A 27,127-nucleotide genomic window follows, 5' to 3' on the forward strand; every position below is an offset into this window, starting at 1 on the left:
AAATTGAAAGGTGTCTTGTAGTTTGACAACCTACAGATTATTAAAGGTGAAATTTTATTATGTAAAGGCAAAAATGTTTTCTAATAAATAAATTTGATTACTAATAGAAAAAAAAATATGGTAAAAAAGGAGTCGATAGACCTCGGTATGAATTACGTCATGATTTAAACTTTTTTAAATGAACATTCCAGATCACTTGCTTTTTTATAATTATATGCAATTATTATTACGATATAATCTAATAAAAAATATAGCCTAGAAGTCGAAACCCCAAGAATGAATATAACAAATATATTTAATTAAAAATCTGTCAATCCCGGTTTGTAATACGGTTCGACTATCTTCAATATAAAATGAGAAACACCTATTTGCTGAAATTATTTGTTCCCCATCTGTCTCAAGTGCTTAACGCGAGATCTTCCCCGTAGAGCATAACAATTATGAAGCTTTTTAAGTTAATTGAAGTCGAAAGAATCTATGAAGATTAAATCAAATATTTGTAATAAGTTCTTCTGATATGTCCTTCTTCAAACAAGGTTTGCAAGGAGTCCTCAGATGTATGCATGATGTATGCTGTAGTCCTGGCGTTGTAGTGTCTATCAAGGACGATGTAACCACACATTTACCGTTGAAGCAACTGTCTATTAAATAATAATCAAAAATATTTCTTTGTGGTCCAGTCGTATCAGCTGCTTTTGACTTGTTTTCTTTATTTTGCCAAGGTGGCAAGTATCACGCAACACTGGATACGAGCAATTACGAGTCCTTATTGGATTCCAATCGGATATTTATTTTCTCTTATTTTGGTGCGTTTAAATATTAACTTCTTTGAAACTCTCACAATGAAAATATTGGTATTTCTATTGATTGGACTAAACGGTATTTCAATAATTCAAACATGTTCCAAAACAATCTGCGAACATACCACAACTAATATAACAAATTATTGCAGCTTCCAGAAAATTCAAAGGTCAAAGTGAAAGGAGGTTTTCGACCAGATTCCAATGTACAAGACTTCTGACTCATGTTTGATCAGAAGCTTTCACGTCATCATATTCTCTTATATCCTCTTAAGTTGGCTGAGCATTTTTCTGGGGTGTACACACACTTTTGTTATTATCGCAACCTTTCACTCTTCACACCATTTAGATACCCAAAGGGTTCGATGTCGACCAAGTACACATACAATAACTTAACCAACCGCAAAGTTATTTGAATTGGTAAGTAATTGGTTTTAACAGAAAATCTATACATAAGATTGCCAGTTCATTTTGGAAAAGGGGTCTCTTGCTCAAAATAGTTTGGGATAGTTTGGGAGAAACACTGATTTAGATGTTTCTAATCGGCCCTTTTACACATTTTTGTTCGATGAAGTACAAGTAATACAATATAACACGTAGCGAAGGATACCTCTGATTTAAATAACAAATAAATCCACTTCTTAATATATCGATTAGGCATTGCTTACGTAATGATCGCGTGTAGCCATGAAAAGCGCATGTGACGCCAGCGTTCTGATAACGTTTTTCGTTCCGTTATCATCGTCAAACGGATTTATATTTAGGTACATAAATAGATAATTTCGGGACATCGATCACTGCCTTACCTGGATTTAGATATCAAGATTTTTGTAGATTAATGCCGTAAATCTATATTGGGTAAAATGATATTTGTTTAATATCGACTTGTATTTGTGTCCTTTGATAAGTCCATAATTACCATCTTCGTATAATGTTATTTATGACCGTCGACGACTTTGAGCGGCTATTGGAGCTATAACAACCAGTACTGGCATAAAATTAAACCTGGTTAGGTTAGTGGCATGGAAGTTCGTAACTACATACTAAAGACCTTCCACACGAGGGCTTAGGGCACACAGTAATGACTTGTTTGTAATTATCCCTACGTAATACCAATTTACTTAACGTAACCGGAGTAGAGTTCATCCTTATTACCTGGAAGCTTTGGAAGCTCATCTATAATTGGTTTTCAAAATTAAGTTTCTTTTTTCAAGTAGCATTCGGCACTGGAATGAACATACATTTTCGGTATTTCATCAGCGCTCTGATATGTTCCTCATCAAACGTTATTACAATAAATTTGTTAGCGCCTAGCATATTTAATGTCTATGAACGACGGTGACCTTCACCATTAAGTGGAGCATTTTCTCGTAGGCCTTCGTATGAAACAAAAAAACCGATGCAGTATTGGAACCGAGCTCACACAAATGAGAAGAGTCGTTGAATACTAATCTCAATCAACAACAGGATACGTGTAAAAAAATTAAAGGTTCAATTAAAGCATCTTGTTTTAAACTTTGTTAAAATGCCTCTAGCAAGTCGCTTCAACTTGTAAGTTGTTTATAACTTAGCACTCAACTTGGAGTGGTCAAGTTAGTTATTTAGCGACCAATTAACAAGTCTCAAGTTTAAAGTTAAAAATTGTTGAAGTGCTTTGATTACATTAGCCAGTGGATTTATAGTTTGCGCGGTAGTTTGAGAAGTGTTTAATACGGACACTAAAAGCATAAGGTCAGATATTCATGATTTAATAATTTATAACTGCGCCGTCACACTGTGATTGTGGTATATGTATACTTGTTTAATCTTGCTATAGGTTTTTTTTTATTGCTTAGAAGGGTAACCGAGCTCACAGCCCACCTGGTGCTAAGTGGTTACTGGAGCCCATAGACATCTGCAATGTAAATGCGCCACCCACCTTGAGATATAAGTTCTAAGGTCTCAGTATAGTTATAACGGCTGCCCCACCCTTCAAACCGAAACGCATTACTGCTTCACGGCAGAAATAGGCAGGGTGGTGGCACCCACCCGCGCGGACTCACAAGAGGTCCTACCACTAGTAATCAAATAACAGAAAAAGAAAATCGTGGTTAACTTAACACTTAAAACGACAACAGTATGTATAACAAGCTTATTTTAAACGTTGTCTATAAATAGCAGCGGATAATTTTCAACGAACAATGTTATTTTAATAGTGAGGAAAAGTATGCGTGAATAAAAAAAAAAAAATTGATACAGACAACTATCTTTTAATTAATCAAGTGTTTTCTATTTTGAGCCAAGTTATCGGCTGTGTGTCATACATAGCCAACGTAATTGTGCATGGCGTATTTACCTATATTTGAGTTCCGTAGGATAATTGAAAAATGTTTGTCTAAAGACAATATTTTTCCATTTTTAGGTTTACGCTTATCTTTTATTTTATTATTGATTTAGTTTATTTGATTATACTACTGAGTATAGATCTCATATTGATGTAAAATAATCGATTTCAGTGATTTCCTAACGTTAATACGAAAATCACTTAGTAGTATACAAAGTTAGTTACAATACGCTAAAAACAAAAACCATCAAAATTCTAGAACATACCCGTATAGGTAAACCAATTTTGACAATTTGATAACTGTCATATTATATATATATTTTTTTAATTATTCCCTTTGCCTCCGAAAGCTGTCATACGTTTTGTTCATAAGTCAACCAGTCATCGGCTATTACACGATGGCGATCAATTACTTGGACTTAAAGGACTTTAATTGCTTTTATCTTGGCATCTCCGAGACGAATGACAAAGAACCTGAATTGGCGCGGCCTGTTTTTTTTTGTTATATATTTTTTTACTAGTTCGATTACTTTTCTTTGTTTAATTCTAGTACTGTTCTTGTTTGTAGGAAAGGTCGCGTTCATTCTTGGTTATTTCTTTAACTGAAGTTATGGTTGGCTGCGACAATAATTGAGATGCCAATGTCGCCTGTCTTCGCTAAATTGTGACCTCGTGAAGTTTGTAACCACTAAATAAAAGAAAAGGTATATCATTATCATTAACAAGTCGTCGTGGCCTTATAGATAAGAAATCCGGGATTCAAATCCCGCATGTAGGTTTTTTTAGCGATATAAGCGCCAAGTTGTCGAATGACTTCTAGGTCTTCCAATTTTTCTATTTCCTCCGTTTTGAAGGGTAGGACGTTTTTTTAACAATGCTATTGATACATGCCGAACAATTTTTATAATCTCAGAGTGCGCGGCCGTATTCTTGTTCATTCCGTTCGTAATGCAAGAAAAATGACAAATATTGTATATATGTAAATCTAAATTTACTATGGTTTTCTTCGACATGAGAACAGCTGATACATTTCAAATTCAATTACAAAATATTAACAACAAACTAAATACATATTTATATACACGTTTATTTTTCATAAAACGATCCACGCATGTAATATGTATCAAAAACATGCCGTTACGATAAAACGCTTACATGTTTTGACGTTATATTAAATCGCTGACATGTCACAGTCAAAAACAGGTTCGATATAGGAATTTAATCAACACATGGTGCTGACAAAAAAACACTCGGTAAAAAATAGGGTTGTCACTTGTCATGTAATCTTTGTTTCAAGTTAATTCGATATCGCTAAAGAGTAATCCCACGTCATCAGAGTCGAACCCGGGGTGAGTCGATTAATATTAAAATAAACTTGAATGTATATTATCTATTAAATAAAAAACCAAACTTACAACCCCCTATTCCCCGAACTTACGCTCGATTAACTAAGCTATCGAGGCTTCAAACCTAAACAAGGTGAGGTAATTGATATCAAGCCCTTGTCGAAGGGTCAGCCGTGCCCGGTAATTGGTAGCCTCAAGCAAGTACCGCCGCCCTGTTGACCGCCTCGAGTGGGTAACAGAAAAACTTAGGGTCACAGTAGCGATGTAATAAGGATTCCGTCTTTTTGGCATTAAGCCATATCGCAAAATACACCAATATAGTATAATAAAATAGATAGCTATTTTTTGAACACTTAACCATAATAAACTAAAATGGTGATTTGGCGCATCGGCAGTGCGTTTCCTAAGATCTTTTCTGCCACATAACCATCTGGCTTTGGAATGAACTCCCCACCACGGTATTTCCCGAGCGCTGACATATCCTTCTTCAAACGAGGCTTGCAGAGAGTATTAAGCGGTAGGTAGCGGCTTGGTTCTGCCCTCTAGCATTGCTAACGTCCATGAGCGACAGTAACCACTTACCATCAGGTGGGCCGTATACAAGCTGCCTACAAAGGCTATTAAAAAAATTGGCGATTATAGACACTGGTGTAAGTCTGAATCCAAGTATTATGATCACGATGCTGTATAGAATTAACAAATAAGTTAGAGACGACCATTTTGTGAATTAAATATACTGGACATTTTATTATCATAGGATTGGCTTGAATTCAATTAAACAATAATTATTGTCCGGCCACTGAAGGAATATGTTCCTGCCGGTCAGTGCTCGTACGGTCGATGTAGAAGTTGGCGTAGGGCTTGCGATGAAAATGTTTTTTTATTGTTTATTTGCCCTATTACGATTATCATTCAAAAATAAAACGTATCAGCTTGGAATAAATGTCATTATTTGGTGTCGGGTCGATCGCGCTCTGTAGGGGTCTGTCGCGTTCTTCCGAACATTGATTTCAATTTTTAAATCAAACAAAAGCTGACTAGACGTTTTGCAAGGGTCTTACTTATTTTGTATGGTACTATAGAACTTATTTTGGTGAAATCGATATTGTCTCGTATTGCACTATATTTTTTTTTGTCAATATAAGAACGTGGTAGCCCTATCTTTTGTGTGCATCGCTTGGTCGAACACCGCTATTACGTAAGAATCACCCCGTTGAACACATTCTATCACACTCATACCTAATTATCGCATTAAAATCTAATTTGGGGAATACCATGTCATTGATAAAAATAATCCAAACTGAATGAAATTATTTTATCTCAGAATAAATACTTATTTTACATTTTATTCCAGAGCAATACTACCTTTGCTAATAAGAATAATATTGATAATAATTACCTAATTTTTTTTTTTCATTTCCGGCTTACGCTCCTTTTGGCGCTAAGCGGTTACCGAAACCAATAGACAACGCAATGTGGGACGTACCCCACCACGACATAGGATTGAAGATTCAAAAGCATTGTTACAACGGCTACCCTAACTATTAAATGAAACTCATGACTAATATTTTATTTCATAAATACGCAGTACGGTATCCATGTAAATCACAACAAAACCTAAAACCATTTATTGGACCGAAAAAAAAACAAAACTAACTACTAAAACTACCAATAAAAAAAAACCACTACTAACAGCTATTCTCAAACCTAGCTCTGACTACACTAGCTGCATAAGAACATCACTAGAATAAACTTAGTTCCAAACAAAATGATTTAGCAAATACAAATAGCCATAGTCACAAATGGAGTTTAGTCATTAGTCAACCAATGCCCTGAATTAAACTTAAGGGCTCAATGTTCGCTTTTGCTACGGACCCCGCACTGGTTCTATCCGGTTCTGTTCTGAATGAGATAGTAGGAAAGGTCTTAATGAGACAGTAAGAAAGTTTACTAGCTAGGATTCGCATACCCGCTTCTTCTGATAAATACCCGCACAAACTATTAGTCACAATTAAGATCGCTGACTCGCGGTTGCAGGTAAGTGCCTGTAATTAAATTAGCCACACAAGTTTGACCTATCAATGCAATTAATTATATAGTTAAGTCTTTAAAAGCCAAAGTCACATGGCAAATTGGACTTTATGATAATATAAATAAATGGTTAAATTCATTTCTAGATGGTTGTCTTGGATGGATGGATGAAAGTAAACTCTACTATACCTTACTACAATATTTTACAATCACGTACCTAATTGAACTTACTATAATAGAATACAACAAAATAAAATGTAATAGTCTGTTTACAAAAAAAAATATAATATTTTTTTTTTACTTAGATGGTTGATCTCACGGCACACCTGGTATTAAGTGGTTACTTAAGCCCGTAGATATGAATAACGTAAATGTTGACATCTAATTTGAAACATAAATTCTAAGTCTCAATTTTATAGTACAGTTCCGACCCTTAAAACCGAAACGCGTTACTATTCCATCGCACATACCGGCTTGATGATGGTATCTATCTATCTATCCGTGCGGTCTCACAAAATGCCCTAGTAATTACACAAACTATATAAATAATTACCAGTTAATGTATTATTACATTATTAGGCATGAAGCAAAGATGCGAATGTTGAGATGGATGTGTGGAGTGATAAGAATGGACAAGATAAGGAATGAGTATATCTGAGGAAGTGTGAAAGTAGCCCCAGTGAATCATAAATTAAAGAGCGGACGGCTAGCGTGGTATGGTCATGTGATGCGTAGAGAGAAGATGCACGTGACTAGGAGATGTATGGAAATGGTAGTGCAATGTAAAGGGGGAAGAGGTTGACCGAAGAAAACATGGATGGAGTGTGTGAATGACGATATGGGAGAAAGAGGAGTGAGTGTTGAAACGACGGCTGATAGAGGAGAATGGAATAGAAAAAATCGCTGTACCGACCCCACCTAGTGGGATAAGGTGGAGAAAAAGAAGTAGAAGGCCTAAATATAAAATACGTCAAGTAAAAAAACAGTTAGGGTAAAACCTGGATAGATGCCGCAGCGGGATAGATGCCTCATGTTCTAAAAACCTAACTTCCCGCACTCATGACAAAAAATGAATTTAATAAGTAGGAACCACAGTCACCCTATACCTTATCTACCATTTGAAAATCGCGTGGTGACGAAGTGTTTTCCTCGTGCATGTAATTTTCTCCGCGCGGAATTTCACGAACACGTAAAAGATTGAAAGGTTAGTATTTAGCGTGGTATAACTTTATAATTAGTGTAAAATTCCATTATATTTTTTACTACGTGAATATATTGGTTCATTGAGTCTGCATCTAGGTGTAAATAAATGCTATTAAGTTTATAATTTATTTACAAAAAATTTGGGCATCTATCCTTATCACAAAGGATAGTTGCCCTGATTTTTTGGGGTATAGGTGCCTTTAGAGGCATCTATCCCTCCATACTCTACCATTTCAGAATATAGCTGAAATATGCCACGAAAACATAAAACACAAACAACTGATTTACAGTTCAAGAAGCGAAGATGAAGACAATCCACTTAACTATAAAATGAAAGGAAATAAAACAATAGATTTGCCCCTAAAGAAATCTAAGGGATAAACCTAAAACGCATGTAATAATATCTGCATTGAATGTTTTGAAAACTATAAAAATACGAAGTCGCAATCCGACTGGATTCAATCTTTAGTGTTTCAGAACTAGCTACATGAAACGTGTTTTTCAGAAATGATGTAGAAGATGTGAAAAATTTAAAGCACTATCCAGTTAACTTCAATTGGACAAAATAATAAAGATACCTTTATTGTGTTAATTTAATATAAAAAAAATACGATTTTGCAATGTACACATTGACACTTAATGTGAATATTTTATAAACAATTAAGAGTTTATATTTTTGTTGAATAAATATTTGTAAAATTTAATTGAATAAAAAAATAGAATGAATAAAAAAATGAAATGAATAAAAAATGAAATGAATGAATAAAAAAGAATAAAATGAATAAAAAAATAATGCATGTTGAAACTAAAAAAAATGTAATTTAGCTTACGCTTACTTAACGCTTTAAAAATTTAATTATGATCATTTGTGTGATATGACAATTATCTTTTAATTATAAACATTCAAAGACTTAAAAAATACAAAATATTTTTTATTATTATGACCTATGTTTCTTGGAGACAATTATTGCTCTGTTAGGAATAGAACTTCTTAATATTTGGTTTGGTTTTTTCGTTTACACGATATAAAGGGCATCTATCCTGCACTGCAGGCATCTATCCTACTCAGTATTTTCTTGGTGGGGCAACTATCCATACAGGTAGGCATCTATCCTCCAAAAAAAGGTTCTACGAAAAACGAATTTCTACAAAATCTGTATTTGATAGGTTAAAAAAAAATTATACTAATTAAACATAAAGGATTGAGCTAACTAAATTAATAGAAATTATTCGTATAAAATTAATATTTTCAAAATTACATGACTATTTCAAAAAGTGGGGCATCTATCTCGGCTTTACCCTATATTGTTAAGTGCGTTGTACCCTTGATTTGGGGTAAACACGTCCGAGTGGGGTAAACTGATTCGAACTCATCCAATTATGGCCCTTCCGCTGATTGAAGTCTCGACTCGGGGGGTATTGTCGTGTCATTCGATATAAATGCCGCAAATAATTTGAGAATGTCGAATGTTTTTTTTTAATAGGTTCAAGCTACAAATCACTCAAAAACATGATGGATTTAAATAAAAGGTTTTGAGGTCTAAAAAATTGCTTAAAGAATTTAATTAAAAAAAAACTTTTCTTCAGTTATTTATAGTGCGGTATCAGGATGTAGAAGCAAGCATCTTATTAGCGATTTAAATGGATGTAAGTACGTCACTTTGAATTAGATTGCTTGCTCGTTAAATATTTACGGAAATTACCATGAAAAGAATTAATTAGTACAATAATTTTGCTATTGGGAAGGCGTTCTGTGTGAAAAACAAATACATATGTACCACCATATTATTTATTTCTGCCGGGAAACAGCTATGCGTTTCGATTTGAAGGGTAGGACTGTTTTACTCTACCATTGGCATTAGAAAAATTAAATGCGAACATAATTTACTAGTGGTCAATCGAAAGGCCAAGGACAGTGCAATAATAATCGCGAGTGCAATGAACTCGTTAAGACGATTACAAATCGCATAAATTGAAAAAAATAAAAAGATAGTATTACAAAATGTCGATTACATCCAAGATACTAGACCAGAATTGCAGCTAAGGTGTCGAATTGTGACACGATCCATTGCCTCGGTAATAGTTAAGATAGAGGATATTGTTGTATTCGGATTAATCTAAGCGGAAGCGTGTAAGAGATATCAAATAAGAGGCTCAGGGAAAAGTGATGTGAGTTAACTTTGTTAGGTTGGCCATTGTGATATGATTTCATTTAACTGAATGTTGGCGTTCCGTTCGTACAACATTAAATCTTTATAGATTGTTATAATCTAAAACATACTTTATTAAAATGAGGGTTATTTATTTATTTGTTATCTGAAAAGAACGGAAAAAATATAGAATTTAAAATTTTCAGTCAGTAATAAATCAATTATATTATTATCGGTTTAGATGAGAGATCGCGGCGTGTTGGTGTTTATTGTGTAATAACAATGTTCCTTTGTTACAGGAGAAATCCGGAGAGCCATACCCCGGCAAACTATCTGTGAAGTCGGATCTTAGTCCAGTTTTTGGTGAGTACGAATTAATCGTTAATCTAATTAAATTGTTTATCTCTATATATAAAAATGAATTGCTGTTCGTTAGTCTCGCTAAAACTCGAGAACGGCTGGATCGATTTGGTTAATTTTGGTCTTGAATTATTTGTAGAAATCCAGAGAAGGTTTAAAAGTTAGATAAATATGAAAATTCCTTTTGTTTATTTTAAGTTTATTTTATACAAAAGTTTAGGTCTTTTATTTATCGATTGAGGCACTACGAAGTCTGCCTGGGTCAGCTAGTACGTTATAAATTTTTCGGAATCTAAAAAGTAATTTTCAGCGTTGTTGGACGTGCCATAGAATCGAATTTCGGATACAACGTCAAGAGTGGACATGTCTCGGCTAATTGTTAATTATTTTTTTAAACTTGCCTAATGCCGAGCCGAGACATCACTGAAGTATCATCGGCCATTCAATTTTTAAAACGTAATAAGTACCTACTCGTCCTGCGTCAATGTTTATATATGATCGAAACTTGCTGTGTTAGCAACTTGATATACTTCGTGAAGTCACTAGTTAGGCGTAATATGAGTTCGTTTGGATAGATATCTCGAATACATTTGAGCCGCGATCCAATCATGCATTCTGTGTACTTAGTGAGAGTTTTTTAACGTTCTGGTGGTATTACCTCTTGTGAGTCCGCGCGGGTAGGTACTACCACCCCGCTTATTTCTGCCGTGAAGCAGTAATGCGTTTCTGTTTGAAGGGTGGGGCAGTCGTTGTAACTATACTTGAGACCTTAGAACTTACATTTCAAGGTGGGTGGCGCATTTACGTCGTATTTGTCTATGGGCTTCAGTAACCACTTAATACTAGGTGGGCTGTGAGCTCGTCCACCAATCTAAGCAATTAAAAAAAGGTCTCGATAGCGTAAAAGTTAACTCCATGTATGCAGTTTGGAACAGCGCCCTTAGCGGCAAACGTAGGCAATTTTTTTTTTTTTTTTTTTTTTTTTTTCCTACCTAAGCTGATAGCCCTAGCGGCTATTTCAGCGTAGCCTTAACTTTAGTAGGTGAGCTCACGGGGCTCAAACCTGACGATGTTGCTAACACGAACCCTAGCAAGAGTCGTGCTTCGCAGAATCTACCACCGGATCGGAAACGCGACCCACTGAGAAGATCCGGCGAGAAACTCAGTGGGCTGTGTCTGAGAGTTAATTTACTCGTCGAGCTCTTCGTCGCAAGCGACGGGTTCGACGAGAACGGTGACCGGTGCTTGAAGTACCTAAAAGCACCGTTAGTGGATCAGGAGGATCCGAGATGACGTGTTTAGGGCGACGTCGACTGCTTTCCATTCTGTCCGCAGGATCGGGAATGTAGTTACCGGCGGCCACGATGAGAGGGTTCTCGTGTCGTGCCGCTTTATCGAAGTGGCGCATGGACGCCGACTGAAGATACTTACTGATGGACTCTAAGTCCAGGTCGTCATGGAGGTCGACGTTCCTGACGAACCACGGGGCTCCGACGGCTATCCTGCAAAAACGGGATTGAATAATTTGAAAGGATTTTAAGTGTATGCGGGCCGCGTGAGCGAACACTACACTTGCATAGGTCATGACGGGGCGTATGCAAGTTTTGTAGAGTGTCACCTTATTTCTAAGGGACATTTTACTTCGCCTACATATCATCGGGTAGAGACGTCCTAGGATGAAGGCGGCACGATCGCGTACCGTCTTGATGTGGGGGCGGAATGTCATCCTACTGTCGAGGGTGACGCCTAAATATTTGACCTTCGGGGCCCACGGTATGGGCTGGTCGTACATCGTGATTGGGCGAACGGCGGGGGCGGGGGTGTTGACGCGCCTAGTCGGGAGAGGGATGCTCAGCGTGGTGTTCGGAGGGCGACCCCTTTTGAAGAGCACCGCTGTGCTTTTCGTGGGGTTAATGTCGATGCGCCACTTCCGGAACCACTGTCCCATGGTGGTAGCTGCGGTCTGAAGTCGTCGATGAAGCAACGCCTTCTTCCTACACGAGTAGTAGATGGCGGTGTCATCGGCGAAGAGCGCCAGATGGGTCTCCGGAGACCGGGGTATATCGTTAATATACAAACTGAATAGTAACGGGGAGAGGGCGGAGCCTTGCGGGACTCCGGCTGTGACGTGACGGGGCCGGGAACGCGTTCCCTCGACTCGATATCGGAACGAACGGTTCGACAAGTAGTCTCGTATGATGAGCACGAGCCTGTCTGGCACTCCCATGTTATACAGTTTGTATATCAAACCGTTGTGCCAGACTTTGTCGAACGCCTTCGCTATATCGAAGAAGAGGGCTCCTGTCGGAATGGGTTTCCGCCTGTTCAGCCCTAGTAAGATGTGCTCCGTGAGTCGGTGCACTTGATGGACGCACGAGTGTCTGGCGCGGAACCCAAACTGCTCGTCTATAAGAATTTTATTCGCGGATACGAAGTCCCAGAGGCGTTTACGAAGGAGCCGTTCGTAAAGTTTGCCTATCGCCGGGAGGAGACTGATGGGGCGGTAACTCGCGGTTTCGTTCTTCGGTTTGCCCGGCTTGTGTATGCCGATAACGTCCGCTTCTTTCCACGCCGCGGGAAAGATGCAGTTCGTCATAGCAGCATTTAATATGGTGGCCAACATCGTTATCAGTTGGGCTGGTAACAATTTAAGCGCGCGGTTGCGGATGCCGTCGGAGCCGGGAGCTTTCCGTGGTTGTAGGCTGTCGATCGCCTCCTTGACCTCGGAAGTGGTAATGGGGGGTAACGCGTCCGAGGGCGGCAGGGAAGCTCTGCGCTCGACCTCCCTGTCGACGAACTCGGTGTGTTCGGGGTCCGCGTGTTGAGTGCTGGTGGTGCACTGCTCTTGCAGTGCATCGGCCAGCAACTCTGCCTTGTCATCGTCATCGTAAGCCGGTGGTTGGCCTGAGGGGCGTACGAGAGGCGGCATAGTGGCTATAGTTTCGGACTTGAGGGTCCTAGCTAGTTGCCAGTATGCTTGGTGAGTGGGCGCGAGTTCTTTTAAATAACTATCCCAGTTTTCGTTTCGGGCGTCGCTCAAGCGGGATTTGACCTCCCGCTGTAAGCGACGCATCCGAGTCCGGTTTGAATTCGTGGGATATCGATCGTAGGCCCGGATTGCCGCGTTCCTAACTCTAACGAGGTCCCTAAGATCGGGGGAAAGTCTGATGCGGTGGAAGCAGTCCTCCACATCAACTTGCTTTGAAGATCTTGTGATCGCCGTCGAGACGTGATCAGTGAAGATATTTATGGATTCGACGGTGTCCTCGGGGGATGGAGTTGAATCCGGGCCGCAAGGGAGGATTGGTGGAGCGGTGTCGGCTAAGCACGTGCCCAGCTTCTTCCAATCCACCATGGTCCTCGTATCTGGTTCGCGGTTGAGTGGGCGACCGAGCTGCATGACGACAGGTCGGTGGTCTGAGTCGAGTTCTGACATTGCCTCGATGGAGCGCAAGCGCAGAGTTACGTTCCTCAGCAGTGCCAGATCTATTGTGCTCGGACGACGCGCGGCGTTGTACGGATAACACGTGGGGGTCGGGGGGTTGAATATCTCGAATGTGAGGTCGTCTATGAACGCGTCGAGACGCCTACCGTTCACATTCGTGCGATGGCAGTTCCACCTAGTGTGGTGGCAATTTAAATCGCCTGCCAGAATGACCGCGTCCCCCATACCGAGCAGTGTCTCGAGGTCACTGCTCAGGAGGGGTTTGTCAGGAGGGAGATATACGGATGCGATGACGATCGGCTGGTGTCCCGTCAGCGCGATGCGGCACACTGACGCCTCGATATGTAAGAGCGAGGGAGTATCGAGAGGGACGCAGTGCAGGGCCCTCCTATAGTAAATGACAGTACCGCCCTTGCGGGTGGAGAGTCTGTCATTCCTAACCATGACGTAATTCGCGACTTTGGGGTCGCGACGCGAGGGCTTTAGGAAGGTCTCCTGCACCAGAAGGATGTCGATGAGATTGTCACGTAGAAACTCATAAACCTGGTCGCGCTGACGCGCGAGTCCGTTAGCATTGTAAAATGCTAACTTCAAAGAATGGGGTTTTAATCTCGCGTTGCACGCCATTGATTACCGGTAATCAAACCAGCGTGCGCTGGACGGACTCGATGACGTCGATGTACTCGAACGTCGCGTTTAGGCGGTCTTCGGCCGTGACCGCTCTGCGCATGGCGTCGGCGAACGCACGCATGCGGTCTATGTTTATCGCGGCGATGTAGTCGCGAATAATGGTAAAATCGTTTGAGTGCGCGGGGCTGGGGCAAGGCGCGGGACCGGGCGCGGGCGCGGGGGCGGGGCGCGTCGCGAGTAGAGGTTGCGGCGCGTACCGCGGTTGGGGTGCCGGTGTCGTTCCTGCCTTCGTGAACGGCAACGGTTTCGCCCACGCGGAGACGGTGGGCACCGGAGCCGGTACGAAAGCCGGTTTCGGCGCGCGGGGCGCCGAAGTCTTTGGGCCAGCGGTTTTAGGGGGCGCGTTTGCCGGGCGCTTCCGTGGAGCCTTGGGGCATCCACGGTAGTTGGCCGTGTGTCCCTGCTTGCGGCAGAGTACACAGCTCGGCGGCTCCGTCGCTGTCTCTTTCACGCGCGAGCAATCGGTGGTCGCGTGATCTTCTAAACATTTCACGCAACGCGGTCGCGCGTTGCAGTTACGCGCGGAGTGGCCATATAACTGGCAACGGTGGCACTGCCCGGGAGTGCCGCGTTTGTAGGGGGCCTCTACGGTGACCCCCGATAGGCCGCACACGGTGCGGAGACATGAGGCAATTTTCTTGCCCTCCGGTGTGGCTTCTAGTGCTACGTAGGCAAACGTTTCAACTCCATACAAATTTGAGTTAACTTTTACGCTATCGAGAACGTAAAGAACTCGCACTAAGCACACTGGTTTGAGGGATAGGGTAGCATAGCTATTACAATAAAATTCAGATTACGTTTCTTGAGGTTGTGTTTGCGGTGCCTATAGGTAAACCTCAAGACCGGTTACTTCATCTGCATAAAAAAAAAAGACATATTTTTCATGTTCGCCACGTACCATCCGGCTATGGAATGAGCTCCCCTCCACGGTGTTTCCCGAGCGCTATGACATGTCCTTCTTCAAACGAGGCTTGTGGAGAGTATTAAGCGGTAGGCAGCGGCTTGGCTCTGCCCCTGGTATTGCTGAAGTCCATGGGCGACCGTAACCACTCACCATCAGGTGGGCCGTATGGCCGTCTGCCTACAAAGGCAATAAAAAAAAATGTTTTTTCGCGTTACATCAAACTTTTAATTCAAAAATGTTTATAATAATAGCTGTTATAAAATGTACCGGAGCGAGCTTACAAGTCAACTCTCGTTCATAAACCAGCCGGAACAACAAAAAGTTTACGTGCTTCGAAAGGTGAATGCCCTAAAAACGTAAAATACCCGGAGTAAAGCAAAACATCCTTTCTTAAAACATGAAATCGATCTTATAAGTTGGCGGTTACCAACAAGGTATCGTTAAAACAATAATGACAGCTAATAGCTATGTGTATCGATTGTAAACGATGGTCCGATCGTAAATCAGTTAAATAGTGTTGTGAAATCAAACTTCGAATTAATACAAAGGAGCTCTAGACAAAACGACGAACCAATATTATATTTAACGGCCGTCTGGTGTAGTTGTAAGTGACATGGTCTCTACACAAGGCGGTCGCGGGATCGAATCCCGCAAAGGGAAGATATTTGTATGATAAATATAAAATGTCTTTTCCAGGGCTATGGATGTATATTATATATGTGTATGTGTATAATAAAAATCTTACGTTTGTTTCCGTTATCTGGTACCTGTAACACAAGTTCTTTACGAACTTACCACGGGACAAGTTTAAAAAAAAAATGTGTGCGTGTACTAGTGTACACACGTAAGAAGTGAAACTTGTTTATGGCCTTATTTTTCGAAAAATGATCTACATGCAACTTTCTAGAAATTGGTTAAATAAAGTTAAATTAGATAAAGTTTAAACAAAAGGATTTTATTATCATAGACATGAATACAAAAAAGTTAAATTAGATAAAGTTTAAACAAAAGGATTTTATTATCATAGACATGAATACAAAACAGATGGCGCGTAACGGAAAAATGTGACGCGTAACCGAAAAATGTGACGGTAAATTTTTTTCCAACGCCGATAAGGAAGTTTCACTTCAAAAAAAAAAAAAATTGTATAACCAATATCATTACATAGTATAAAACAAAGTCGCTTTTGCTGTCCCTATATCCCTATGTATGCTTAAATCTTTAAAACTACGCAACGGATTTTGATGCGGTTTTTTTAATAGATAGAGTGATTGAAGAGGAAGGTTTATATGTATAATAACATCCATTAAATAGTGGAGAAATCAATAATAAATTGCAGTTTCCGAAGCGAAGTGACGGCGGGTCGCTAGTATAGTATAAAACAATTTCATTAAAGTACATTAAACTCAATATCTTATTGGCATTTTTGTTTTCATTGAAAACCGTTCAACCTCATGCCAAAAAAGTACTAAGTCCTTTTAGCAGGGACCATCATCTTATGTAGGGGAGCGAGGGGCTTGTTGTAACAGTTTTCATAAAAACTAATATATCTTGAGATTCATTGATTAAATTGCTACTAAATAAAGATGGATGAATGCCGTAACTCTTCCTCTACCAAATCAAGTAAAAATAATAACATAACTATTGGTCATTATTTTACAATAAATTTTTTTCTAGAAGAAGTGCGGTGTTACAACTTACCTCGTGTTTGGGGCAAGTTGTAACGTCTACCGGGGCAAGTAGTAACGACAATTCTTTGTTTATTTTTAACAAAATTGACATCTTTCTAAAGTAGGTATTTTGTAATTGTTATCAAAAATCAACTTAAATACACTTTTTAAGCCTAAAAATTAAGTAATTAACAGTTTTATTTAGTTAAACACTACTTATAATCATCATGGCGCTTTTAAATTACAGTAAGTAAATAATTAAATTATTAATATCTATCTAACAAAGTATTGCACTTATATAAGAATCAACATTTTGTGGGTTTTATTATTATCGGAGCTACAATTAATACAAATAAAAAATATAGTGTCTCCTGTAACAAATCCTACAAGTACCCACATCTTACAACATGATGCAGTGCGGTTTATAAGTCAAATCGAGTCAAAGAAATACGCTAATATAGTTTAAGATCCTAGTGAAAAGGCCCTGTTACTACTATTACCCCTGTTACAACAAGCCCCTCGCTCCCCTACTAACTCAGATGAAATATCTCCTTGAAGATCGCTTATCATGCCACATCTTCTGTTGTACTGTTGATAAATCATGCTGCATCGTGAGGTTTAGTTAGAAAGGTTAGCCATTATCGCCGGCTGAGTCATTGAGGTCTTGTCCCAGAATTTCATTATTTTTTGTTCTACCCTACCTAATTCTTGGTAGCCTAAGGGCTATTTCAACCACACGCGGCTCGGTACGTGAGCTCACGGGCTCAGCAGAGAGTTTGCTAACACTGATCCTAGCAAGAGCATCGCTTTTAACCCGATTGTGCCAATAAAAATATCTTCAATAGTCTTCTTAGCCATCATCAACACATAGATCGAAGGTGGGAATTATCACGGTCCCTAAATGCAGGGGTCCCGCTTCGTAACCATTAACGGAGAATTATGTATGTTTTATCGCCAGCTTATAATCATCTGTCACTATCGTTACATTATTTTCGTATAATTTCATCTCGCTTCAACATTTAATAGTGTTGGGGCATAACATTGTTGTCGATGAAAAAAAGTTTTTTTTTATATTTCTTCTTCTTCTCCATCGCTCCCTCATTGCTGAGGATCGTGACCCCGTTTTAGCTTGTCGACTGTCAGCCTCCATATATAAAGAATATTTTATATAAAGAATCATTTAATTTGTATTTATAAATTTTATAATAATATTGTATTTATAAAAAAAACACTACAATTTTGCTGTTCGTACCCAGTGTCACTTAGTGTACTCAAATGACAAGGTAAATATTGATATGAGATTCAATTCTCAAGTACAGAGTTATTGTCTTATACACAATCAACGGGGATTTGTGTAAGACAAATCACAGTTTCGATTTGTCATAGTCATCGATCATTTTGTAAGACCATGGATTACAGACGTATCCGTACAAATATTCGAGAGGTTAACCAATGATAAATTTATACCTGTGATTTGTCTTTTTACTTCCTTAAGGTGTTTTTGCTTCATAAAACTATTCGACTATGAGTGATACTACAAACTACACCTCCTCACGTCATTTCCTCACTGCTGGTCCTTCCTCACTGGTCGTGACCATTATATGTCGACAGGATTTTGCTCCTTATAATGTCCCGCCAGCGCCTCCGATCATTGGCCGGATGAAGGGTGTCGTGGAATGGGATCTCTAGTGTGGTGCGGATTTGGTCGAACCACTTCGTCGGACTGCGCCCGTGCGGTCTCAAACTACATTAAAATCCCATTAATTGCATTAATAGTTCCTTCGATTTAATTTTTGGAATTATTACTTACTGTCCTGGTTTGCCGAATCCAAAGTTCCTCATTCTCAAATAGGGCTGACATCAGACTGGCGATCAGTCGTATAAGGAAAACTAAATTGTGCCAGAAAGTTGTCGTGGCCTAAAGTATAGGATACCCAGTGTACTCGCATTAAGCGATGCGACAATTTTTCTAATGAAATGCGCAATTAACGCGCGGACACCTCGAAGGAGGTTCGGTTCCCTGCCCGAAAATAAAAGGTGGCCCCGTCTTGCACATTTCTGTCGCTATGCATCTCATGCATGCTTGTGGTATGGTGGTACAGAAGTTATATATTACAATTCAGACTTCAACTAGTGTCTCGAGGTGCAAGGTGTGTAATGACATTCAGGATGTCCCAATCTCATAATAAATAAATGCAGTGGTAATCCCACATAGTGGCAGAGATGCGTGGAGCAATAGACGTAGAAACAGAAATTATGTTAGTTAAAGAATTATCACAAATAAAATTAATTATTAAAGATTATAATGACCGTGAGCATTTTTTCATCAAGATACCGTCTATTTATTGATTGTTTTCATTTTTATCTACGTATATATGTCATTGAACACGATGTTATAATAAAGTCACGTGTAAGACGATCCAGTCGCGAGGGCTTGAAACCGCTATATATTTACGCATATACATATTATATATTAGTAAACGATTTTTTTTGTAATAGGCGAATTAATTTGTTTGTATAAAAAATCTAACTAGGTCAGTTTTCAGATTGCATTCACCCTTTTTGCATATACTGATGGAAATGAAACTATTTTTCAAGCTCCTTATTGTTTTAAACATACAGAAAATTAAGTATGTTATTGCTATATATTAACCCTAATCTTAGGTTACCTTCCCCTATAGATGTCATTTTCTACTTTCGTCATAACAATGAAGCTTATATTATTTCTAAAGTGGGTATCGAATTCTTAAAATCAGGACGTATATTTGACTGTTTCGTGGTAAAAATAAGAGGGATCGTCATATCTACCCGTACTGGGTTGCAATACGTCATACCATCGATAAATACAATTATGTTAGGTTGATGTTAACAGAACATCAGATTTGTGCAATGTCCTAGCATTGTGCTAGTCCTTATGCTATTTTTATCTCATTGTGAATGTGATAGAACACGAAGCCAAAAGTATTTTGAATGCAATTTTATTTTTATGCGACAAAACAGCAGCTCAATAGAACGAACCTGTTTGTATTTAATAACCGGTTTACATAACAAGGCTATTCAACAAAATATCGATAACATTAGTACTGACGTATCGACTAGCGCCCATCACTAGTAGCTCGGATGCCTCGTTATTTGTTGTTATTAGTTTTTTTTATTCATACATTTTTTTTTCACATTGGGATGCTTCGGAACCGGTTCTTAGCTCCTAATCTGATGAGCTCGACCCGACCGCGTTCTCACCAAACCAGAAAAAGTATGCAATTGATGTATAGGATAGAGGCAGGATGTGGTAAATGTTATAATACCTATATATGTGATTCGGCGTTGATTTGCGTTGAATTGCAAAAAAATCTAATTGTAATTGTCTTCGAAGGTTTTTTTTTAATGCTTAAATGGTTGGACGAGCTCACAGCCCACCTGGTGTTAAGTGGTTACTGGAGCCCATATACATCTACAACGTAAATGCGCCACCCACCCCGAGACAAGTTCTAAGGTCTCGAGTATAGTTACAACGGCTGCCCCACCCTTCAAACCGAAACGCATTACTGCTTCACGGCAGAAATAGGCAGGGCGGTGGTACCCACCCGCGCGGACTCACAAAAGGTCCTACCACCAGTAAAACAAGTAAATCAACTAACAAAACTAGTAAATCAAGTGTCATAAGTTCGTTTGTCCCCGAATCGAGACTTCCATCTCATGGGTCAAAGTTGAGGTCGGCACTCAAGTTAGAGGTCCGATAACCGGTATTACGGCGAGACTTGCATCCATAAAGTGCAAGAAAAAGGCTTATTCAATCGCTTAAGAGCGGGACTCATGAAAAAATCAGAGCTCGTGCTTATTCACAATGATGTTGAGCGTAAAACTAATATGTTACCACTAATTTAAAGCTATGCGAATATACCCGGACTCAAAGCTGTGGCTGGTATAAATTTCTCATTTGTTGCCTAATAATGTGCATTCGTACAATAATTCATATACAAATGTTCACGATTGACTAACATCGTGTAATAAAAATGAAAGCCGCAAAATTGTAATTTGCGTAATTACGGGTGGTAGGACCTCTTGTGAGTCCGCGCGGGTAGGTACCACCGCCTAGCCTATTTCTGCCGTGAAGCAGTAATGCGTTTCGGTTTGAAGGGTGGGGCAGCCGTTGTAACTATACTGAGATCTTAGAACTTATATCTCAAGGTGGGTGGTGCATTTACGTTGTAGATGTTTAAGGACTCCAGTAACCACTTAAGACCAGGTGGGCTGTGAGCTCGTCCACACATTTTAAGCAATAAAAAATATTTTTTTATTTATTTATTTATTTTAATGCTTCTTTCATTAAAAGATAACAATAGATTTTAAAAAAAATCCATATTTCGTTTAGCACATACCACTACGAACTGACCCTCGTAAATTCTCTAATACTTTTTTTTTTTTTCCTACCGGAAATTCGACTTCCCAGAACCAGTTCTGTTAACAGTAGCAACATTAACTTGACTAATAAAAAACATAATTATTTTATTTTAATGATAATTTATACGTTATATATACACCGTAAACTGATATGGGGTAAAAATATTTTTATTTCCCCTCGTAAAAAGGTCAGGTGCTTTTTAACGATCGTTTTCGAAATAGCAGCTTTTTGTTTATTATCTTTGATGTGATCTTCAATAATTGGACATTTCTAGTCGATGAAGCTGTCTGGATAAGTGCCGGGCATGTGTCCGATGATGCACGTGCGATATTTATAAGCGTTCCTATCACATATCTATCGATTGATCTCTTAGCTTGCTGCGATCTACTGAGTTGTGATGAAGCGCATTTTTTTTTATTGCCGTTGTAGGCTGACGAGCATACCGCCCACCTGATGGTAAGTGGTCACCGTCGCTCATGGACGTCGGCAATGCCAGGGGCAGGGCCAAGCCACTGCCTACCGAACCGCTGCATATTCAGGTTTCCATTCTTCGAATTAATAAATTTGTTTAAAGTATACGTTAGTTGTCAACAAGTGATCAAGAAAATTGTTTTCGCAAGCCATTTCGTGATTTCAATCAAAGCTTTGACGATAATATTTAAAGGCGAAAACAAGTTTTAAAAATAGTTGCGATTAAAATATTATATTATTATAGAATCATTTAAATGTGATATATTATGTATGGTTGTAAGAAATATATACCATGCATTAATTAACCTCCATGCGTTATTTTCATGATTTTTAATGTAAGATTAATGTATTATGTATTGTCAATATTATGGTTTATTCGTTGTATGCTTATTGGTAGATAAATAAAGTTTGTGCATTTATAACTAACTGGACAAATGTAACTCACATTATCTAGCAATCAGAATACGGTTCCACGTGTAGTAAATAAAAAAAAATGAATCCTCTCAAAACGTACTCAATAATCAATTCAATCCAATTTAAATTCCACACACAAATTTCTAAACCGACTCTTTAAAATTACAATCGATAAAAAATGAGATTCAAAAGTTAAGTTTTCGGCAGTGAACATTAAATAATTAATGAAATAAGATTATAAATCGCTTTTAATATACCATTATTGTGTCAATATACATAATTCAGACTACATCGTTTCTTGGACATTGCGATCATTTGATTTAAACATTTCGTTCTCTAAATGGTCCATTGGATGGCTTCATTTAGTGTTTAATAATGGAAGAATTTGTGGTAATAATGTCAATGCGTTGTCAATAAATAGTTTTTCTAGTATTAGGGGATTCCAGTTTTTTTAGTCAAAGCGTATCTGCTGTTAAAAAAAATTACTATCCACTTTGAGATTCTTTTGATTCGTTTTTGACTGAATACCTTTATGAGCATAACGGATTTTCAATTTTTTAAAAATTTTTTTTTTTTTTTTTTTAATTGCTTAGATGGGTGGACGAACTCACAGCCCACCTGGTGTTAAGTGGTTACCGGAGCCCATGGACATCTACAACGTAAATGCGCCACCCACGTTGAGATATAAGTTCTAAGATCTCAGTATAGTTACACAGCCCACTGAGTTCCTCATCGTATCTTCTCAGTGGGTCGCGTTTTCGATTCGGTGGTAGATCCTGCGAAGCACTGCTTTGCTAGGGCTAGTGTTATCAACGTCCTCAAGTTAGAGCCCCGTGAGTGGCGGTAAACACTCACCATCAGTTGGGCTACTCGCCCCTCTGCCTGCAAAGTCTATTATATAATAGTTTGATTGGTTTCGATTGGTTTGTAGAAGATTACGCTCTTCCAATTGCTGGAGTTGTCGTACTTATATCAAACATAAGTAACATTAGTAGGTTAGGCTAAAATGTAACAATATATTAATTACAAGCGGCCCACTCCGGTTTCGCTCGGGTCTTTAACATAAATTTCAACGATATTTGACGTTGTTTTATTTTTTTAAATAAAAGAACACTTATTGCGGCATTACTATAATACTTAGACATATGCTGTCGCGACACTTTTGTAAATAATAATGTGTTCTACAAAGTCGTAGTACGTTATATTATTCTATCATCAATAGTTTTCGCAGGGCACGCGATGTAAAGAATATTTTTAGAATATTTTAATTTTTTTACACCTTGGGTTACATTATTGAAGTTTTAGTAAGGATCCATAATTTTTTTCAAAAAAGATTATAGCCTATGTCACTCGGGAATAGTGTAGCTTCCAAACAGTGAAAGAATTTTTCAAATCGGTTCAGTAGTTTCGCAGCCTATTCAATACAAACAACAAACAAACAAAACTTTCCTCTTTATAATATTTGTATAGAAATATAGATAACTTACAAAAAATTTCAAATTATATACGTTTTTCATCTCATCGTATCAACCAAACGAACTTGTATGAAGTTTGAAAACTTCCAAACTTTTCAATCTCAAATTCAATTCGCCCGCACCTCTAACGAGTTCATCATAATTACTGTAACATTCACAGCATCCCTTTCGCACAAATCGCCAATCGTATGTTGGTTTCGTTCTCCCGCGTCATATTCAACGCCATGTTGTAATAGAAGCTTTTATTTTGTGTCATTATATCCGACGTCTAATTGGAACATGATATGCATTCACGATTATTATTAGAGACCCGTCGTTAGATTAACGAGAATTTCAAACTTTAAACGAAATTAGAAACTTTAATCTTGTTTTGACACGAATCTTGTTCACACGTTACTAACTTTTCAAATACTAAATAAACGGCTTTACCGAAATTCGGTTTTAGCCTCTCTTTTGAACGAAGTGGTGCTATTCCTATAAATAAAAAAATAGAAAGATCATAAACGTGTTACGAGTAAGATACAATCTTAAAGTCCACTGGGTTTCTCGCCGGATCTTATTTATCAGTGGTTTGTGATTCCGATCCGGTAGTAGATTCATTCGCGAAGCAGTTGCTCTTGAGTTGTTAGGTCTCTTTCGGAGGCGCTCGGGCAGCTGTTAGCAAATCCCACCTCTCCTGGCTGAGCCTTTGCTCGCCCACCTGTACTGGTGAAACTGGAAAGGCCTCCGGGCCAGCAGTAATCATTCAACCAAAAAAAAGGGTCGCGATTCCGATTCGGTGGTAGATTCTGAAAAGTACTGCTCTTGCTAGGGCTAGTGTTAGCAGATTTAGGCTCAGCCCATGAGCTCACCTATCCATCCGCGCCATAGCTAGAATAGCTCCTTAGCCAACTAATACGTAAATACAAAAGGTTTCATTTTTATGGCATTAATATTAAAATTATTATGAACGCTTACGAAATTATTTTAATGATTTCGCGATCTTTCTAATACCAGATTCCTACAGGGGTCAATGCCACTCGTAAGATTAAAATCTTAATTGTATTTATCTATCAGATTAGATGGCCGTTTGAACATCATCACGACTGTCGTGGGTAATCAATTTATTATGGCAATTAAGCTCAATAAACTACAGTTCGCGACAGGTTGACATTGCAATCGCGGCATAATGTAGTATTGTTACGTCAAATTTTAATAGGACAACATTGTTGGGTTTTCCTTGATATTTATCGACTGTTATCCTTCTTGCGTTGATAATCCTCATTGCTTAGGGCCATGGCCTCATGAGGCTTTCATGGGAAAATGCACATGGTTGGGCCCCAAATCTTTCCATGGCAGTGCTTTTGGAAGTGATTTAGTTCTTCGAGGCTGCAACAGTCTTATTTTGGTTCGCCTAACTAACTGCCTCCCGACATTTCGGTATTGACTCATTTGCGGTGGAAAGGTCGAACTCCAATTAAACCCCTCCAGGCTTGGGACGGGCGTTGGCAGAGTTAATATAACGTCGTTGTCAAACCAAAATCTGCTATGTGCACTTTAGGAGATTTTTACTTGTTGACATTTTCGTATAGTTCACAGCCCTATCTACCGTATAAAAAAAACTGTTATGTGTCTATAGCTTTAATATTTATCTATAGCTTTCATTTGATATAGTTTTTAAAAATTCACCTTTATATAAAAATTTATACGAAAATGTTTTTACTCGTTAATTCAAAATAGAGTTTTTGCACATAGCAGATGTTGGTTTGACAGCGACGATATGTAACATTATTTGTTGTTAAAGTTTTCGATTTGAAAATCGTTTTGCAATCGTACTGGTTAGAGATCGATTAATACGATCGATACTCAATACGAATGATAAAATAACAAAGATAGTGCAAGTTAAACATCTAGGTATTCATCTCTCCTTTGTCGTATCACTCTTGTCAGAGCGATCGTGGTCGTTATTTGGTATCATTGCTGTGGCCAGATATTGTACGTCTCACAAGAAATAGCCACTTTTCCTGGTATGTGGCGATGGTTAAATTCAATTTAAAAAAAAAAGAGAAAAATCCAATTTGTATGTCCTTTCTAAAATATATTTCGCAGGTTTTGTTTCGCGTCCGTGTTAACTCGTAAATCTTGGTGACCGCGAGTGTTACCGGACCCCACACAGGTAGTTTTTTCCTACCTGACCCGAATGACTCAACTCGGCTGATTATCGATTTTATTTGAGTAATAAAAACACCTCGCCTGTACCTTGTTGTGACATGTCTTTATGTGAATTTTTTGGGGCAATTTTAAATGTATCTTTTTTTTGTGTCGTTGCTCGGTAAATGTAATAGGGTTGTGCGTGTAGCTTTTTTATACTTATATATTACAGCTTACACTACTAAATTATTTATTGATATTTTTTTCAACCTTTTTCATTGCGACATCTGTAAATGGGTTTGGCCGATTCGTGCTTTGGCCACTATTTCCCCAAACATTCGTCCTTTTTTTACCTAGGTTGATAGCCTTAAGAGGCTATTTCAGCCTCCACTAACTAGTAGTAATAGCGAGAGAGAGTATAATTGTTTCAGCGTAACCTTAACTAGTAGGTGAGCTCGCGGGGCTCAAGCCGGAGTGTTGCTAACACTGGCCCTAGCAAGGGCAGTGCTTCGCAGAATCTACCACCGGATCGGAAGCGCGACCCACTGAGAAGTCGACCTTAATGTTCTCATCTTATTATTTAGGAAGAGCTCATTCCTTAAATTTTATCTCGAGGGCCGTACCTATATTGAGATCAGACTTGGTCAGCCTTACGAACTTATTGAAATTCGACTACGACATTCTATCGCAAGTCTAGCCGCGATAAATCGCGCTATTCTTTCTGGTCGGCGTGTCTCGGCTCCGTTAACTAATCAACACCAGGTATTTTCTTACTTGTCCAACCAAATAAATAAAGTGGGAGGACCTTGTGTGAGTCCGCACGGGTAGATACCACCACCCCGCCTATTTCTGCCGTGAAGCAGTAATGCGTTTCGGTTTGAAGGGCGGGGCAGCCGTTGTAACTATACTGAGATCTTAGAACTTATATCTCAAGATGGGTGGCACATTTACATTGTAGATGTCTATGGGCTGTAATCTCGTCCACCCATCTAAGCAATAAAAAAAGGCCCTTAATACTTACTATTTAGCCAGAACATTCTTAGCTTAAACGAATAAGAATCATTTTTGCTTAAATCAGACCGGGTCGCCTTGAATTCGCAGAAATATTTGATGTGCTTTATTACTGGTGGTAGGACCTCTTGTGAGTCCGCGCTGGTGGGTACCACCACCCTGCCTATTTCTGTCGTGAAGCAGTAATGCGTTTCGGTTTGAAGGGTGGGGCAGCCGCTGTAACTATACTTGAGACCTTAGAACTTATATCTCAAGGTGAGTGGCGCATTTACGTTGTGGATGTCTATGGGCTCCAGTAACCA

General features: G+C 38.8%; 1 protein-coding gene across 6 annotated transcripts in view; it reads left to right on the top strand.

Annotated features, from left to right (window-relative positions):
• Window positions 1-27,127, top strand: part of LOC101742450 (protein pangolin, isoforms A/H/I/S) — a 229,780-nt gene that overhangs the window by 88,850 nt on the left and 113,803 nt on the right. For all 6 annotated transcript variants that reach the window (XM_038020919.2, XM_038020920.2, XM_038020921.2 and 3 more), the window contains exon 3: window positions 10,153-10,216. In XM_038020919.2, the coding sequence (XP_037876847.1) occupies window positions 10,153-10,216 (64 nt within the window). The remainder of the gene's footprint in view (window positions 1-10,152; window positions 10,217-27,127) is intronic.

This window comes from Bombyx mori, chromosome 27 (assembly GCF_030269925.1).
Source record: "Bombyx mori chromosome 27, ASM3026992v2".
Taxonomy (NCBI): Eukaryota; Metazoa; Arthropoda; class Insecta; order Lepidoptera; family Bombycidae; genus Bombyx; species Bombyx mori.